The sequence below is a fragment of the Talpa occidentalis genome, unplaced genomic scaffold (genome assembly GCF_014898055.3).
Source record: "Talpa occidentalis isolate TD23 unplaced genomic scaffold, MPIMG_talOcc4v2.1 talOcc4.3, whole genome shotgun sequence".
In the NCBI taxonomy this organism is placed as follows: domain Eukaryota; kingdom Metazoa; phylum Chordata; class Mammalia; order Eulipotyphla; family Talpidae; genus Talpa; species Talpa occidentalis.
Window position 1 is genome coordinate 74,065,965 of NW_023603184.1, and position 20,141 is coordinate 74,086,105.

At 38.2% G+C, this 20,141-nt stretch overlaps 1 protein-coding gene across 4 annotated transcripts in view; it reads left to right on the plus strand.

The window, feature by feature from the left end:
• Positions 1–20,141, plus strand: part of THSD7B (thrombospondin type 1 domain containing 7B) — a 1,502,545-nt gene that overhangs the window by 1,385,515 nt on the left and 96,889 nt on the right. For all 4 annotated transcript variants that reach the window (XM_054699694.1, XM_054699696.1, XM_054699695.1 and 1 more), the window contains one exon: positions 18,159–18,292. In XM_054699694.1, the coding sequence (XP_054555669.1) occupies positions 18,159–18,292 (134 nt within the window). The remainder of the gene's footprint in view (positions 1–18,158; positions 18,293–20,141) is intronic.

The following is a 20,141-nucleotide window of genomic DNA, read 5'->3' on the forward strand; positions in this document are numbered from 1 at the left end:
AGTGACCTTCACCAAAACACATTACAAAAGACACAATGTAAAATAGCACACAAAACACAAAACTTGAACCTCAAATACAAAGAATTAGTTATTTTTTGTTTTTATATATATATATATATATATATAATCATTCTTCATTTTTGTACAATGTATGCTTTCTCCTCTTAAGTGTAATCCCTTTAAAATTCCCTTCACCAGTTCACTGTGCACCATCACCATACAAAGAAAATTTTGAAAGGAGCAAGAGACGTGATTCACATACATCACAGTTAACCACTGTGTTTGCATAAGATACCTTCTGAGATACCGGAAGGCAGTGGGAACACATTTAAAATGCTGAAAAAGAAGATTTAACCCATAATCTGATATCAAAAGTGATCTTCAAAAAGGAAAGAAAAATTAAAAAAAAAAAAACTCCCTGATAAACTAAACATGAGAGACTCCATTGTTAGCAGATATGAAACACTAAAGGGAATTCTTCAGTTCAAAATGAAAGGAATCTAGGCAGTAATTCAAATCTACATGATGAAATAAAGAGTGACAGTAAAAGTAAATATAACTATGTAAGTACAAAACACTATACCCAGTAACTATAGGATACTGTCTTCTCAATTGCACATGGAGTATTTTCCAGGATGGGCTATATGGTAGGACAAATAATATCAATAAATTTAAGAGGGCCGAAGCCATACAAAGTATGCAATGGAATCAGGATAATCAAAATAACCTTGAAAAAGAGGAACAAAGTTGGAAAACTCACACTTCATGATTTCAGAAGTTAGTACAAAGCTAAACCTATACTTTGTAGTGCATAAGGGTAAGTCTATCAATCATGGAATAGAAATGAGAATCTGTAAATAAACCTATACATTCATAATCAGTTGTTTTTTTAAGTTAATTTTTTTATTGAGGTAACAGTTTATAATACTATATATGGTTTAGGGGTATAGGTTCATATTTCCTCAGATTTATTTTCCTGCACCACACCCACCACCAAAGCACCAATAATTTTCCACCATCGTCCATTGTATAACCCTTCCACCCACCTTCCCCTTCTTGTAGACTCAGATCTAGTCAGATTTCTAGGTATTATTCTGGTATAGTTTTGTCCATTCCTTAGTTATGTTTCTTTTATTCCACATGAGTGAAATGGTCTTGTGTTTAAAAAAAAAATGAAAAGAAATTATCTGGTATTTGTTTTCAACTTTCCAATTTATTTTGCCTACCATAATTCCTTCCAGTTCCATCCATGTTGTTCTATTAATGCTGTAACCTAGTAGCATAATTGTAGTGAATTACAATAGTATGTTTATTATCTTAAAGTCTGGATGTGAAAACTCCAAAGTCAATTTCATTCCTGTCAGCAAGATTGATTTCTTCTGAAAACTCCAGGGGAGACTCTTTGCCCTGTCCCTTCTGGCTTCTAGAGGCTTCGAATATTTGTCTCTATGTCACTGTAATCCCTGCTTCATTTTTACATCACATTTCCCCATTCTGACCTTTCTATGGTCCTTTTGTATCCCATTAATTACTTCTGACCCAACTGGCTAATCTAGGATAATCTCCCTATCATGAGATCTTTTCTGCATAGTCCTTTTTTGCTTTACAAAGTAACATTTATTCATAGGTTATAGGGACTGTTATGTGGATTTCTTTGTAAGGCCATTGTTCAGTCGAACAAAGGCAATTCAGTGAAAAGAGAATATTCTTTTCAACAAATGAGGCAAGCAAGGACAACTGAATCTTCACATGAATCTGGAACAATCCCTCACCATATATATAAAAATTCAAAATGGATCAGAGACCAAAATGCAAGTGGCAAAAATATTAAAACCTTGGATGAAAACATCAGTATCAATCTTTGTGATATTGGATTAGGTAATGGATACTTAAAGTTCAAGCAACCAAGGGAAGGAAAATTTAATTGGAGTTCATCAAAATTAAAAATTTTTGCAGTTGAAAGGATATCATCAAGAAAGTACATGGTCACCCCTCAAAATGGGAGAAAATATTTGTTAATCATATATTTGACCAGGATCTAGTACCAGAGATTATGAAGAAACATGTCTTAACAATAGGAAGATAAATTGCTCTATTAAACAATGGACACAGGACTTAATAGAAAAGTTTTCCAAAGAAAATTTACAAATTGCCATTAAACACATGGAAAGCTCTCAAATGCTAAACATCAAACAAATCAAAACCACAAGTAAGTATCATTTCACACCCACTAAGTTGGCTATAATTAAACTTAAAAATACACTAATAAGATGACAAGAATGTAGATTGGTTGTAACCTTCATGCATTGCTGATATTTGCAGCCATTTTAGAAAGCTCTTTGGTAGTTCCTTAAAAAGATAAGCACTGATTTTTCACATGGCTTAGCAGTTTCTCATGTAGGTATTTATCAAGAGAATTGAACACATATGCCCATGCAAAAATTTGTACACCTGTGTTCATAGCAACATAATTCATAAGAGCCCCAAATTAAAAACAATCTAAATACCCATCAACTTGAAGACTGGATAAACAATTTGGCACATCCATGCAACTGACTATTATTCAATCAGAAATAAAATGAAAGACTTGTTCATACCAAAACATAGATTAACTTTGAAAATATTATGTTTAGAGAAAGTGACCAGACACAAAAGACCATTTATTGTATGATGCACCTTACATGCAGCATTCAGACTAAGCAAATCCTTAGAAGCAGAAGTAGAATGGTGGTTGCTTTCCAGTGCCAGGGGAGAGAATGTGGGTAGTGACTACTAATGTGTGTATGGTTTCTTTTTGTAGTGATGAACATAATATGAAGTTTCATAGTGATAATGATTGTGCAGCTTTGCAAATACATTAAAAAGCACTTAATTGCACTTAAAACAGTGAATTTTAGATATGTAAATTATGCCTCATTTTTTTTCAAAGAGAAATAGATGGCAGATCATATTTCATCTTTGCATCATAGTTTGCTAACAGCTACACAAGAGAAGAGGATTTGTATCATTTTTATTTACTTAATGACTATAGAGATTCTGAGTGTTACACAGAAAAGCAGTGCTAAGTGAGGATTTCATGTATAAGTATGTCCAAAAGATTTAGATCAACTAACACTTTTAAGAAGAAAAATTTTCATGATATTCATACTCTTTTCTTTCTGTTCCTCATTGATAATTTATATTCTCTATCTTGCATAGAGAAAGTGATCCCTAAATTGTTACTAAATTTTAATTAAATCCTTCAGCATGGGGCACTTATCTGTCTTAGCTGTAAAATTAAAGACCTTTCCTCTTAGGAGGATTCAATTCATGCTTAAGAAAAATGACAAAAATTGACATGTATATGAAATTGTAAATATCCCCTTGTATCTTTATCAGAAATAATATGCTCTTTTTGAAAGACTGAGGTTTTTCCTGCCTTAGTTGTTACTTTCTCAGCGATATATCAGGTGCTGTGGGCAACGAGAAAACAAACCTTTCATGCACTTGTCTGTCTCTTATGTCACAACTCTCAGGTTTTAGGGATGTGATGCTAACATTTAGTCAACATTTATTATGTTAATCTATATGGGCGTCTGTATAGGTGTATTTTTCATAAAGATGATGCAGTCAGACTAGCTATTCTTAGTTTTTTCCAGCTCCAAAATTTTAGCTCCACGCTTCAATAGCTAATCTTACTCAAAACAAGTATGACTTATGATGGTGACATCTCCCAAAATTTCTAATGCTTATATACCATTGTTTTACTTCTTTTGAAAATAAGTATTAATGTTGGGTTATGAAGAGAAAGGTAGATTCTGAGTATCCCTTAAGTGAGCTGCCAGGAAATCAGTGCCAGAACTTGAAGCCTCCATTCTCATAGCTTCCTTCATATGCCTGCTCAATAGACCATAGATAATCTTTTACACGGGGTAAAGGATCATTTCACCCATCACTGAAATGAAGCCACCCCTGAAGAGAACCACATTATCAATTTAACAAGATTCAACCAAGGAATGCAATAATGATGGATAAGAACCCAATATAAACGAAATGCTTAACGCTGCCTATTTCCCAAATTGCTGTGCAAATGCCATCCCATCAACCCAAAGCAGTGAGACTTCTGCTATGGAAGACTTTCTTTCTTTTTTTTTAAAGATTTATTTATTTATGCATACAAGAACTGGCATACATGCCAGAGGTGTGGGGAGTGAGAGGATGCACCAGAGACAGAGTAGGGAACAGAACAGGCAGACTGACTGAAAGGTACTGCCGAGGGGAGCAGTAGGTGAGACAGGAGAGGTCTGCTATGCCATGCGGGTAGCTCCCCAGCAGGGGTCAAACTCATGCTGCAATTTATGTGGATAGCTTCATAGGTTGCATCTTAACCCCTTGCGCCAACAGGGAGGCCCTACGGAAGACTATTTCAACAGATTCCTCCTCCAAGTGAAATGCCAGCTCAGATCCAGGATCATAAGCTCTTTTTATTCACCAGAGTTCAGTTAAGTTCCACAAGCATTTATGCTGCGCTTATCTTGAGTCCAACACGTGCCTGATTCTATATACAGCACTGAGAGATGTGCAAATTGTGGTCTCGTACCAGCAGGGAGGCTGGTACGAGACCAGACTACCTACAGTACCTTCCTGTAGGTAGGCATGGTGAGTTCTGACCACTTTGAATATTACTTGACTTCCAAAGAAGAAAAAGTTATTTCAGAGTTTTGTAGTTTTCTTAATTCAAGGAATCCATAATTAAGAAGGGGAAGTGGAGTAATACTTTCTAGTCAGGCCTCCTCTGGTGGCACAACGGTTGAGCTCTGGGCTGCGAAGCAGCGCCAGTTCGATCCCCGGCCGCCAGCAAGGGTCCCACACGGTGCGCAGACCTCTCCTGTCATGCCCACTTCTTCCCTCAGGAGTGTATTTCATCAGTCTGCATGTTCTGTTCCCTGCTCTGTCTCTGGTGAATTCTCTCACCCTCCTGCACTTCTGACTGTACCCAATGCTTGTATAAATAAATAAATAAATCTTAAAAAATAATAATAATAATACTTTCTAGCACTAACATCTGTAGTCAGAGAAATCAGAAGTAGATGCAGAAATGAGAGAATTCTGAATCCATAGAAATCTAAGAAATAAAAGGCTCTATGAATTCACTTGGATTTCTAGTTTCATATCTTGGGATTATAAACAACTGTATTTGAATTATTGATGCATAATTCTAAAATTCTTATAAAGTTAATTACAAAGAGGGCAAAACTTTGCTTTAGGTGATATTAGCATCACGGTTTGGTTTAGGTATGCTTTCAGAAAACATGCTTGGAGAATATTTCTGTACTCATTCTTTTATTATTTATACCAGTATACATCTTTTGAACACAGAGAATATAAACCAGGGACATGATTTGTAAAGTTGTTTTTTTTGTTATTTGTTTTTTTTTTTTTTTTTTTTTAGCTAGGCAGGGAGGTTTGTTTGCAGAAGATATGATTTATGGAATTCTTAGTTCTCAATAAATATCTCAGAAAAGTTGTGGTTGGTTGCACATGCCCATGTATATTTATGTTTTCACTTTTTTATCAAGGCCAAGTTTATAGAAATGTGCCTGCTTTCTCTAGATGAGTTAATTGATCATTCTCTAACAGATTTTAACACCTTTGTTGTCAGATTTTTAAATAACCTGTGTTTTGCAAGTACCCAGAAAGCAGTTCATTATGTTGTGTATAGCAGTATTTGCTCTTGTTAGACATGACTTCTGCCTTATATCAGCTGTCTCTCCTTTCATCAAAATAAAGTTTTCTAAAATGGAGGCCAGTTACAGGTCTGCCTTAAACGCTATCATTTTCCTTTAGCAATCATCTTCTGTTTTTATTTTGTGAAAAGCCAAGAAGGCCTATCAGTCTTTGTCTCTTCCTCACTGTCCACCTCCAAGGAAGAATGTTTCCAACAAAATACTCTTTATTCCATAAAGCAGCAGCTTTCTATTAGTCCCTAATAAGAGTCTCCAGCTGATGAAATTAGGGTAGAAATCAGAGCCAAGATCCCAATTTATCACCATGTAAGTGAATGGCAGGGATTCCATTATCCAATCAATCTTGCCTCTCATTTCTGCAAAGGTCAGGCTGTGCCATCCTTGGTTATAAAACAGCACTTGTGGCTCTATGTTTCACTTTAACTTTGTTCTAGACACATCAGATTTGTTATGGGAGGACTCACAGTAAGAGTTCATATTTTAAAAAGCCATTTTGTGCTGTGCCTGGCCTTGTACTTTAACAGGGAAAACTGTTAGACCACAATGCAGCCTGAGAAATGTTTCCTCATACATTTATCTACAGAAGACAAAGATCACGGGGGTGGGGGGGGTGTGTAATACATAACAACTTTGTGGAAAAGTCTCTTTAGGGATATTTTTAAATAATTTTCATTTTTCTCTGTTGCTCCAAACTTTAAGGAAATGATACTTATGTTCATTTATTTTTTTCTGGGAGGAAAAAAATACAATGACCTTCCCCTGTCTTTCTGCCTATTATGAGAACAGGATCACTTAGCGAGTGTCAAATTAGGAACAGAGTTTGCAGACTGCAATATCTTTCCCTTTTAAATTGGTCTTACCAGGTAGAGTAAAGGCCATTTTTGATTGATCCTTTTTTTTTTATCTTTAACCTCCTGATTGATTAGGAAATAAGTGATGTATGAGAACACTAATGCACTTCAGATTATCAAAGGTTGGTTTGTGGTAATGACTAGGAGACTGTAGCAGAGCTCTTACTGCATGTTAGAACATTTGAAAAGTCATTATTCACCAACTACAGGGCTTCCTTTTGCTCATACTCCTGGAAGCCAATTTCGTGCTTGCTTTCTTTGAATATTGGTGAGTTCTGAGTAAACTTTCCAAACACCAGATTGCTTTTCAGGTCATAGATGACATTGGATTTATCCCAACAAAGCCAGTATAAGATGTAATAAGATAGTAAATATGTAATGAAGTTTCCTTGACAAATCCCCAAGAGTTTCTGTTCCTCTGTTCATTAGTACTACCCTTTGGAATTCAGGCTCTTGGAAAGTGGATGTCTTTTTTTTACTTTATATATTTTTACATCATTTTTCATTTTTGCACAATGTATGCATTTTCATCTTGGTTATAGTCCCCATACAATTCCCATCCCCCTTGTTTTGATCCTATTCCCTCCCTCCCCCCACCCCCGTAGTGTGGTAGTGTGTCTTTGTTGATGTCTTGTCTTTTTTCACACAATACTGTTGAAGAAAAAGAGGAAACTGTAATGTGTCCAAGTTTCCAGAATATATGAATCTTAAATGCTCCACCATAGTAGCACTGGTGTTTGTATTGTCTTTTTCCTTTTCTCCACTAAATCTTGGGTTCTCTGCATCCCTGCTGTGTTAGAAACTTTGTGAAAAATTATAGTTACCATGATCATTACTTTATAACCATAACCTCCTAGTGAAACTTTTGTCATTTCCACCTTTCTCAGCCCTTTCTCGTCCTCATATCTTCCTCATATTCAAGATGATTCATGTTCCCTACAATTTATTTGGAACATCCTCCCTTGATATAAATCTCAGAAGCTTAGTGACTCACATTGTGTACAAATTAAAGTTCTACCTTGCACATTTTCACATGTCCTACCCCAGCTAACTGTGGTCTGCAAGATTTACCATACAGACCATGACATTTATATACAGGTTTTGGTTGGTTGGTGATTAATCGACAAACCTCCTAATCAAAGTAGTTCATAATAGAGTAATCTTCACTAGTACTACTTAGCCCTGTCCATTTTATTTGGTAGTCTAACCTCACAAATTTAGACCTCTCTGCCCAAGGAGTGTGCACCTTAGATTGTATTGCCTTTGTGTACGTGTCCATTTTTATAATCCAAATTTAATTGATTTCCTAGGCATTGTCCCATAGGCTTCTTGTACTGATTGAGTGAATAGACAGCTGCTTGTAACCACAGTATACAGATAGCATGGTGCTTGCAACTACTGAGAATTAGTGAGGGTTGTAACATCCCACCCAGCAAAGACTAACAAGGGAAGTAAACATTTTCCCCACAACCTTAACTTTTGTTTGACACTCACCTAGTAAGTTGCAAGCCTGAAGCCTAAATTCCTCTTTTTCTTGATAAACCCCACACAGTACCATATACCTTTCTGATTTACTTACCCTTAGGACATCTGCTTCTGAGAACAGAAATCTGTTAATCTTTGCTTTAGTACTGTCTTGCCTTATGCCTATAACTTGTAAAATTTTGTTATTTGCCAGAAGGCAAAATCATCTCTGTTTCAGCCTCCTTTTTTTTTTTTTTTTTTAAACAACAGAAAGACCTTTTTCTCATCTGGTAATCATATTGTGGTTCCCAGATTCACTCTGTCTGTTGAATACCTTACATACATACATCTATCTGTCTGTCTGACTCTCTATGTGTCATCTACCTTTTGCCATAGACTCATAACTAGGTCCACCATTTCGTAGATGGTAAGAATATAAGTTTTTTCTCTCTGGTCAGGTTTCTCTCCCCCAGACATAAGCCTTTTAACACTTTCTTTTAAAATGTTTTTGTGATAAGAACACTGCTGTAATCTACACTTTTAACAAGATTTTTAGGTGTCTGGTCTAATATTGTTATCCACAGGCCAGTGTTGTACAGTAGATCTCTAGAACTTACTCATCATGACTAGAATTTTATGCTGATTATCTAGCATTCCTCATTTTTCCCTCCTTTCTGTTCCCTGGCTACCACCATCCTAGTTTTGCTTCAATAAGTTTGGCTATTATTTTTTTTTAAATTTATTTATTTATTTATACAAGAACCGGGGTACAGGCCAGATTTGTGGGAGGGTGAGAGGATTCACCAGAGACAGAATGGGGAACAGAACAGGAGACTGACGCAATACACTGCTGAGGGGAGCAGCGTGCACGACAGGAGAGGTCTGCGCGCCATGTAGGACCCTCTCTGGCTGGCCAGGATGGAACTGGCACTGCAGAGGCTGTGTACATCCTCACAGCGCTGCGCTCAACTGCCTGCGCCACCAGGGGAGGCCCAAGTTTGACTCTGTTAGATGCCTCTTATAAATGGACTCATGCAGTGAGTCCTGGGATTGGCTTATTTCACTTAACACTGTGACTTCTAGGCTCACCCAAGGCCTCTTTTCTAAAAATGAAACAGCACAAAACAGGGAGAAGTATGAAGTCCTTCTTTCTTCTTGGGCCAGGAAGAGAGTGAATCTTCATTAAAGGCTAAAAGCCACCTTCTTTGAAGGTGGTCCAATAAATCCTTCTTCTCTATTCAAGGTCAACTACAGTCTGGCTCAAACGACCTCTAGCTCTGCCTTATATCCCCTTCAGGATCCCCTGCCCTGAGCGCCTGAATGGATTGTCTTCAACCCTAAGGGTCTGATTGGACCATTTAGCACCAATCAGCTCATTTTCCATTTTTCAATCTGAATAACTGACTTGAATCTGGTTGGTCCATCAGCTTGAATCTGATTGGTCCATCTAGAATCCTAGAGTCAGATATTAAAGGGAGAAAAGCCCAGCCCGCCCTGCACTCAGGTCAGAGCAGGATCTGTTAGCTCCAGGGAGCTATGACCAGGGCCCTGATGGGACCAGGAGAGGGCAGATGTCCACAGTAGATGGGGTCAGGTCATCTCAGTGCCAACAAAGCTACCTTACCTTGGGCACACTTGGTGCCATGGGGATCCACTAACAAAAGGCTAATGGCTCAGTGCCAGAGTAGACTGGAAGTATAAATTGTTATTGGCATATTTTGCTTTGAGCCTCACTTTAGCTCAAGTGATAACTGTAAATTGCTCTATGGGAATCCAAGGGCCCTATGACAGTAGTCCTGAGCATGCTGTGAATAAGCTACAGAATCCCATCTACTTTTTGCCATAACACACGGTGGCAGTGGGCAGCATCTTCCAGGGTAATTAAGCAATCCATACTCTGGAGGAAGTTTCTCTCTCAAATGATATGACTGTCTGCAAAATGCAGTTATAAAGTGTGTATTGTCAAGAACAACTGGCATGAAGATGCCCAGTCAGCATGTTCCTTCAGGTCTGTAACACATGCAGCCACAGAGGGAGTCTGTGTGTGTATGTGTGCGTGCTCACGTGTGAGTGTGCACACACTTTGTATTGTAGGATATTATGTGCTTTATAGGCTTGCATAATAATTTTTGCTGCTCATTGTCCCTTACCGTGCAGTTTAAGATTATGGTTTATATTCATAGTTGCTTAAATAACACCCCATATAAAATGTAAATATGCTATGTAACAGATATATATGTAAATCTGCATACACAATAGTGTGCATCCCCAAAATTAAGGCATTTCTACTTACTTGCCATTATGCATAATCTAAGCTACATCAGAACAGATAACTGAACTTTGACTATGACCATTTAGATGAAGTTTTTAAAAGTGACTCCCCTCCACTGAATACCCTCACAAGTGGGTGGATTGTGGTGACCTGTTGAAAGGAGTAGGAAGCATGGGGCAGGAGGAGAAGTTCATTCAGGGCTTAGGTCATGCTTTGTACCGAACTTCCACCCTTTCTCCCTCCATTGGTATGACAGAGATGGTTTAGCTCTGTGTGGGTGATGGTCCTGATTTTGCATACACTCTGCTTAAAATATCATTGGTGATATTTAGGTGAGAGGGGATGAGTGAAGTGCTGTAGACATTTAGAAGATGAAAGATAAATAATTTGGAGTCTAGAACAACTCAGTGGAAAAAAAAAACACTAATTCAAGAGATGTATGCACTTCTATGTTCATTGCAGCACTATTTAGAGTAGGCAAGTTATGAAAACAAACTAAGTGCCCAAGGACAAGTGACTGGACTAGGAAGATGTGGCATATATACTGTGGAATTTAACTCAGTTTTTTTTTTTTAAAAAAAAGGGACTTTCCATTTGGAACAACATGGATGGAACCAGAGGAGATGATAGATGATAAGTGAAATAAGTCAGAAGTAAAAAGACAAATAACAGATGGTTTAATTCATAAATACAAAATATAGAAACAAAGCAAAGGTTAAATACAACAAACCCTATAATTCTGACTGTAGAATTGAACCTACCAGAGGGAGAGAGTGGAGAGCAGTGTGTAGAAGAGGCCCAGTAGACTAGGGTGGAGCACTCTGTAAGGATACCTGTGTGGCGGGTGTGCTGTGTTAACATATCTAATTTTTTTTTGCTGGTTTGTTTTTTAAGATTTATTTATTTTTATACAAGAACTGGGGTACAGATCAGAGGCACGGGAGGGTGAGAGGATTCACCAGAGTCAGAATGGGGAACAGAACAGGCAGATGGACCAAAAACACTGCTGAGGGGAGCAGTGGGCGAGGCAGGAGAGGTCTGCTGCGCCATGTGGGTAACTCCCTGGCCAGCACAGTAATCGAACCCATGCTGCAGAGGCTGCGGACAGCTTCACAGCACTGTGTTCAACTTGCTGCGCCACCAGGGAGGCCCAACATATCTAAAACAGTATTATACCTCTGAATCTTATGTAATATAAACCGATGTTACATCAAAAAAATCATCAATATTCACTTTAGAAAAGGGGCTTTAATGTGCAGCATGTCATATATCAAAATATAACAGTAATGTTAGGCATAGCCACCTTGTTAGTCCATTTCTTCTCCTCTTTATATATAAGGGCAGTGGCTCCATGCATTTTGATATACATAACTTACAGTTAATGATGGGTTGAGAAAAATTTTATTGAGTGATTTCAAATCCAGCAGTGCTTTCAAATTAAATTAAAAATTAGTCATAACATTACCTACGTTCATTTAACATGTGGCGGTACTCACATATCCAAGATTATAATTTTTTAAAGATTTATTTATTTATGCATACAAGAGCCATAGTATAGGCTAGAGGGGGGTGAGAGGATTCACCATAGACAAAGCGGGGAACAAAACAGGCAGACTGACTGAAATACACTGCTGAGGGGAGCAGTGGGTGAGACAGGAGAGGTCTGCTTTGCCATGTGGTCTGCTCCCTGGCTGGTTGGGAATTGAACTCATGCTGCAGAGGCTGAGAATTGCTTCATACTGTGGTGCTTAACCCCTTGTGCCACTAGGGAGGCCCCCAAGATTATACTGTTTCAATTAAACTGCAGACAAGATCGTATATAGGAATATATATATGGACCTGCAATAATGCTACAGTTATCAGGGTCTGGAGATCCAGATTGGAAACCTCTTCATATGAGGAAGAGCATGTATCTACCACCATTATTATTCTAATAAACTTACCATTGACCTTAAAATTCAACTTATTTGTCAATAAATTTTGCAACTAAAGCTTGTTCAGCATTGTTACTGTTCACTTTTCGATTTTTCTAATGTCAAAATTGAAAAGAAGATAGATGAGACATATCTAAAACAATGATGAAACTTACAAATGATGGTTAGCTCAGGCCATCCTGAGGAAGTCTGTTCATTTGTGATGCCAACGAAGCTAATGTGTGACAACATCTGGGAGGAGAGGGCAGCCGGAACCACAGACTTAAGCACCTGGGCTAAAATTGACAGCTACAACCTGACTATGAATCATTGAACTCCAGATTTCCAAAAGATCCTGGCTCTGAACACTCCCTTCTTGAACAATGCATGGCACAACATGACAGGCATAATCATATCCACACAGATACCAATTTAAAAACATCATGGATATTATTTTAGCTCATCATCCCTTACAAAATTGCAACCATACAGAAGACACAGACCTGTTTTTGTTTTAGATATGGGAGTTAACATTCTGAGACACTTTTCTGAGACATTTCTGAAGTTGTGAAAGGAGACTCTATTCAAAGCCTGGGGATGAATTGCCTATGTTATATTTTTTTATGGAAATTAGTAGGCATCATCTACTATTATACAAAGACAACTTTGAAATTTCTATTCTTGGATTTTCCAGTTTCAGAAATTTTCAATGTTAGCATTGTCTTTATCACTGAAAAGAAACAGACTGTAGCTTGCAGCAGGGTGCTGTACCTTAACAAGTTAACAGGCAGGGCCTATGCATTATTGACATCACCAGAACAGGAACCTTAAATCTATCTGAGCATCAGCCTACTCGCTTATAAGCCACAAATGACTAGCTTAGCATTTTCAAATGTTAATTATTTTTTTCTATTAAGTAGGGATGAAACCAACATCATCTAGCTCAAATGATTGTGATGATTGGAAGTCAACATCAAAATGTCTTACTGTGCTGTTATCTTCTAGCATCATTGTGGTCTCATTGATGACCAGGGACTACTGGTAGACTCAGTTCTAAAGCCCATGGATGCAGTTGTGTTAGGGCTGAATTTTGTCTTTGTACATATTGCCTTGTGCACAATTATAACTTCATGATAAACAAAAATGGGAGCAAAAGGTTATTTATATAAATGACTTTCCAATCAGGTAAGTCAAAATAGAGGAGAGCATAACTTAGCAGCTGACTGAATAAGAAAAAGGGGAAGAATTAGGTAATTGTGGGAGGGTGTAGCATAGAGAATCCTTCTGATGGGAAGGTGTGAATCATGGGGGAGGAAAGAGGAAGCATGGATAAAGTAGAGAAGGGCTAGTAGATTAGGGAAGTTCTTGAAATCAAGAGATGAAGGATCCTAGACCTAACAGGCAAATGTGTTACTCATGTTAAGAGTTCACAACCTTTGGGCCTCCCCAGTGCTATAGCAGGTTGAGCGCAGCGCTGTGAAGCTGTCCACAGCCTCTGCAGCACAGGTTTGATTCCTAGCCAGCCAGGGAGCAACCCACATGGTGCGGCAGACCTCACCTGTCGTGCCCACTGCTTCCCTCAGCAGTTCTTTCGGTCCGTCTGCCTGTTCTCTTCCCCGCTCTGTCTTTGGTGAATCCTCTCACCCTCCTGCACACCTGGCCTGTAACGTGGTTCCTATATAAATAAACAAATCTTAAAAAAAAAAAAAAAAGAGTTCACAAACTTTGAAGGAGAAGGGTGTCCATATGATTTGTTGATTACATGAGTCCTGGAGATCATTTCCTTTCATATTCCAGTGGGACAAACGCTAGCTCTGACTTACAGGACTATCTGGTTACGGATGGACCTTCAAACTGATTTTCAAATTCTACTGTATAGCCACAGCACTCAGTACGGAGATCTTTTTTTTCTTTCTTTTTTTTTTTACATCATTGTTCATTTTTAAACAATATTTGCTTCCCCCCACCCCTCAGATATAGTCCTCATAGAATTTCCTTCCCCAGTGCACCCGTGCACCATCACCACAATCCCCTGTGTTCCTCCCTCTGTCCCTCTGATCCCTCTCCCTCCTCCTCCCCTGCAGGATGTCTCAGATTTATAATTGTCTGTATGGAGATTTTAAGTTGAAGATTTATACCTGGCTTTTGACTGGCAATTTCCCCTGTATCAAAGGACTAATGCTACAGAAAATTGGAAGCCATGGATTTTACATTCCGGTTTTGTTTTTATTGTGGTGGCTGTTGATGGAGCATTTGCTTTACTGGAGCCTTTGAACCCTAAGATTCTGACATGCAACAATGATTTGGCTGATCCCCACTGAAATCCTGTTTCCATGTTTATGCCCAGGAAGACAGTCTGTAACTGGAGAGGAATAGCAGAAAACAGTACTTAATTAAATTGATCAATTACAATGACTAGAGGCTTATTTAATAAGCACTGAGACTGATTTAGTAAGTTTATGATATGACGGTGAAACAGCAAAATTATAACATATAATTCCCCAATGAAGAAATAATAAATAGGACTCATTACTAGGAAAATGAAATATTACCTCTGTCAGAGGATTGAGATTTTTCAGTAGCGTATTTTAGCCACTGTGTCCCTATTAAGCCCTCTTATTTTCTTCCTAATTTGGGCCATTTTGAAATGATTTTCATTTAACTTTCCCATGGCTCATTTCTCTCCTTTACTACATTTCCATATGATTCCCTGATAAACTCTATGCTTTAACACATTTTCATTATAGAACTATAATAGGTTTCAACTAAATAACAATATGGAATAGTCAGAACATAAAGTAACTGACAGGGAAGAAATTGGGCATTTGGGTAGGTAATTTCTATTTTTTAGTGCCTGCTTCCTTTTTTCCTCTTGTGGATGCTTTTGGTCTTCTAAGAAAGATTTCTTGCCTGGCGGACCAGGACTCTACAGAGACAATTCTCACAAATCTTCAGGGACAGCCTTTCTTTCCCATAACAGAGTCTCCAAGGGGCATCTTTTGATGACATTAAAGATTGCTATCCTTCACCAAAGCTACATAATGGAAAGAAAAGATTTTCATTTTTGCTGTTAATGTCCTTGGGTTTTATAAACTCTCCCTTATCTGTTCCATGTAGTGGATCTTTTTTTCTCTAGAGAATTAAGTGAGGGTCACTTAGCAACGTGGGCCCTTCAAATATTACCTTAAAGTCAACAAACACCCATTGTGATCACCCTCCTCTACATATGGTGAAATTCAGGCATCATGGAGACACACCTGCCTGCCTGCCTGCCTCCTGAGACTCACAAGTTGTTTTTTCCCAAGCAAACACTTGAACATATACCAATAGTCCAGATCTGAATTTGGTTAGAACAAGAACGTTTTTAAACATGGAGAGTAAAAATTTGCATTTCTCGGTGCATATTCTCTCAGTATTATTTAAGGTGCAAAGTAGACATGTTTATTAAGACTAAGTGAGAAAAGTGTGAAAGTAGTGTGTAGGCATAAGAAACACATGTAGAAATATGTGACAGGTTGACTGTCACCACCGTGCATGCTCCCCCATCCACATTATATACCCCAACCACTACCACTGTCCCCATTCTATATATATGTAGCCTGATCTTACAATCTGACTATAAGTTTCCTTAAAATAGACTGTCGCTGACAGCCAAAGACATGCCCACTGGAGTCATGGGCAGAGTCTTGCAGACATATGGTGAGATTTATTTGGGCTGTGAAGTGGCAGGGATTTGTCAGAGAGCAGTGACAATACAGGCAAAATTAAGATGGCAGACAGGTCTGGGGTAATGAAATCAAGTCCATGTGACTGAAGTAACTTTAAGAGGTGCTGTTTTTTAGATCATTGGTCAAGAAGTTAGGTCAACATCTTCCTCCATAGACCTGCTCCATATTTTCTAAGAGTTTGTCATTGAAGTTAGCTGCTGTGCTACAGATGCAGACCCCCAGAGCATAAAGAATTAAATAGCAAACCAGTATGTGGTCAGCATTCATATATATATATATATATATATATATATCAAAAGTATATGCAACTAAACAGTTTTTCATTTTCCATCTGACCTTGGGGCTTCAAAGGGGTGGAAGGGTGGAAATGTAAGCTCTTCGTATTACTACAAGCCTTAGAAAAAAAATATTTCTATCTCAGATACCCCATCCATTTGCTCTCAGATTCATGCATGAGGTGTAAGAAAGAATATTTTTTAGTGAATTTTTTCACCCAACCCATTTGTGCAAAGTGCTTTGGCAGACTTTGTTGTATCCCATATGAAAGTCAAAAGGATTTCTTTTAATGGTCTGATACATGTTGAAGAATTTATAGAACAAACCGATAAATTCTGTGAAAGCTTCTTTTCCATGGTGCATTTGAGTCAGCTAAACCCTCAGCTGTCATCAACTCAATTTCCAAATGTCTGTTCAGCAGGAGTTATATCTTTTTGTTTTGATAAATTTTTCTTTTACCTCACTATCCTTTGAATTTTGAGGGCAGAGTTTTCTCCCTTACAAGTTATTACCACCTTATTTTAATGTAGGCAGTGCTTCTGGCCCTTCCATTCCCTTCTTGTCAGCATTCACAGCATGAAATGTGATTCTTTTATTACTTAATTCCTTACTTTCCTCACACCCATATCCACTTCTATTTTCCCATCTCCTTTCATTGTGCCCTCACATATTTTCACTTTGCGGTTTCCCTTATCCTTATGTGCTCCACATGTTCTACCCCACAGTTAAAAATAGTTTCTGACATTATTTGTGATTCCTAAGATGTAGTCTCGCAAATAACCTTTTCTCATTCGATTTCCATCTAACATGCTGACAGTGCTCCAATCTTGTTTTCTGATTATCTCTCTACATGGTGCTTTTCCTTGCGTTTAGTAGAAATGCACAAGTAATGGTTCTCTTTGGCCTGCACTCCTTCTCCTTCATCAGCATTTACAAATTTATGAAATTAGAAAGGCGTGTGTTGGGTGGGGAGGGGCTAGTTATGACTCAGGCTTAAATTCTTCTTTAAAAGGAAAGGCATTAATAACTGTGTTAGTAATAGATTAAAGTAGTCTTCATCACCATGCCAACTTTGTGATGCACATTAACATGTCACAAAATGGAACTTTTTTTTTCTTATGAAGGGGGAGTGCTATATTGAAGAGTAGTATATTTTAAATTCAGCCTCAGACAAACTCAATTGGGATGAAATTTCAGGGGAAAAAAAATCACAAACAAATACATATAAAGTAACCTAATTCACTGACTATATTCATTATTTTTTAACCATAAAATTGTATACATTCCTAATCAGTAATCATGCATAGCCAATATTTAGTATGTTTATGCCATGGGATATGAGTGTGTGTTTTAGCTGTGCTCTGAAAACATTCTACAAATAGCTAAATTCATATGAAACCACAATGCCCAGGAGGCTAAATGATTACCTGTTAGTGTTGATCGTTTGGGGGCATAAAAAAATTTTTCCAGTGCAAATAATACCACTTTCCTCATGCATGCTAAGAACTTCTTATATTTAAGAGTAAATTTTTCTTACATATATTTGTTTCAATTGGCATCTTAAAGTACTTCTGAGAATACAATATACCATATAATTGAGAGCTGGGCTCTAATAGATGCTGTGTGAGCTCTTTGAGGAAATGAAATGATAATGGAATGCCTATTCTCCATGGTAGGAAATGACTATCCTTTCTCTTCTGCCAAGGAACACATCATATTTTAGTTGATTTCTCCTATATGCTTCTTTAGGCAAGTCAGTAATATCAGAGAAGCCAAATGTATCTTGCTTTTTGGGGAATGTAATTTGACCGTGTGGGCCAGAGTGGAGTTCTCCAGTTATGCTCAGCAGTCATTACTAAAAGATAGTCTATTTTTCAATAACTTGGGTAGTACCACATATTTTTTTTTTCCTTTTCTGATTTTGACAGGTGCATGAGGCAGTCCCATGTTACAGTGTGTGCAGTAGCTACTCCTGGCTGGCGGAACACTGGTCTCCCTGCAAAATCCACAATGAGCTGCGGCCCCTGCGCTGTGGAGGAGGAACACAATCTCGGAAAATCAGGTGTGTGGAATGGAGACATTTGGGAAACGGAGCAGTGGAACATACATTTTTATAAAGTCAACAGTGTTGCTTCTCCAAGTACACCTGATTTTCATCCCATATGGTTTGCTTTGCTTTTATTGTTTTATTCATCTTTTAAAGTACCCACAAAAGCACTGTGCCCTTATTTGCCATGTCTCCAGTGACATTCCCTCTGCAGTGCAGCCATGGTCCTCATTTTCTGCAAGTGGCTTTTGTGAGAAAGTCAACTGCCTTGTGCAAACTGGCATTGTTCCACTGATCCATGGCCTTCACTGCCCACAAATAAGCAAGTTTTAACTCTTGCCTTGTATCTTTTTTCCACTCGGACACTAGAGTTGATGGATATTATCTTAATTTTGGAGGTCAGTACACTGAAATGGCCAATCTAAATTCCCATTATTAGCCTTGGAAACTATAGTCTTAATAATAGCAATATCGTTGAATAAAAAGAGCACGTCTCTGAAAGTACTTATGAATACTGGGTTGTTTAGTAATGGAACTGGTTTAAAATTTTAGTTTTATAAATACAGCAGGTGTTAATCAGTATGAGAAATTGAGGAAAAGCTAAACTGTTAATGATAAACAATTATTAGTATATAAAATAAAGGAGAAACTATATCATAGTCAACTAATCAATTGAATGAGCATAGCATATCATTTTGCCAGATTTAGGAAGTTCTGTTTCAAATGGATAGTACCCAAATTAGGTAACTCCTTGTTCAGTTCTTCTATACATCTGAAGTCAGTTGCTATGGGAGATCCTACTTATATGTGTTGGTTGTTAATCAACAACAGTGAATTTATTTATAAAGTTATTCAGATATATCTGCCACTGCTGAGGCCTAGTCCAAATGTTGCAGAATCACAGGTGGGCATGTTAGAAGAATTAACTGCTGTCAAAAGTATAGAGGTGCTCTTCTTCAACAACCCACACAGATAATAGGGGCCTCCCTGGTGGCCTAGAGGTTGAGTCTCAGCAGTAACAGCTTGAAGGCCTGGGTTCAATCCCTGGCCAAAGAGCTAACCCACATGGCACAGCAGACCTCTCCGGTCTCACCTGCAGCTCCCCTCAGCAGTGTATTTCAGTCAAGCGGCCTGTTCTGCTCCCAACTCTGTCTCTGATGAATCCTCTCAACCCCTGTATCTCTGACCTATACCCCAGATCTACAAAAAAATAAATAAAATCTTCAAAAAAAAAAAGCAAACCCAAATAACTAATAGACAAATTCTTTCTCAGTTCATTGCCCTTTTCCCTGGGGACTATTGTGCTCAGGCTGTCACAAACTTGGGTTCCTACTTCTTTCTTTCAAATCTCTCTTTCTTGTGTTTCATTTTCTCATAGATTTGAGAAATGACTAAGCAACCTAGCTTATCAAGTAAAATGTACATGAGCTGTATTGTCTGTAACTCTTACCCCAGCAAGGCCCACTAACAATATATATATTTTTTAAAGATTCATTTTTTTTTTAAATTTATACAAGCGCTGGGTACAGTCAGAAGCGCGGGAGGGTGAGAGAATTCACCGGAGCCAGAGCAGGGAGCAGAGCAGGCAGAAGGACCGAAGTACACTGCTGAGGGGAGCAGCGGGCGGCAAGAGAGGTCTGCGCACCATGTGGGACCCTCTTCTGGTGGCCGGGGAGCAACCGGGGATCAAACCAGCGCTGCAGAGGCTGCGGGCAGCTTTGCAACCCAGTGCTCAACCGCTGTGCCACCGAGGAGGCCCCCCACTAACAATATTAAAGCAAAATCTCAGGAGAGAAAAGAAAGCTTTAAAAAAATATATATTTTACCAGGAGAATTGTAGCAGACTGAGAAAAATACACAGGGA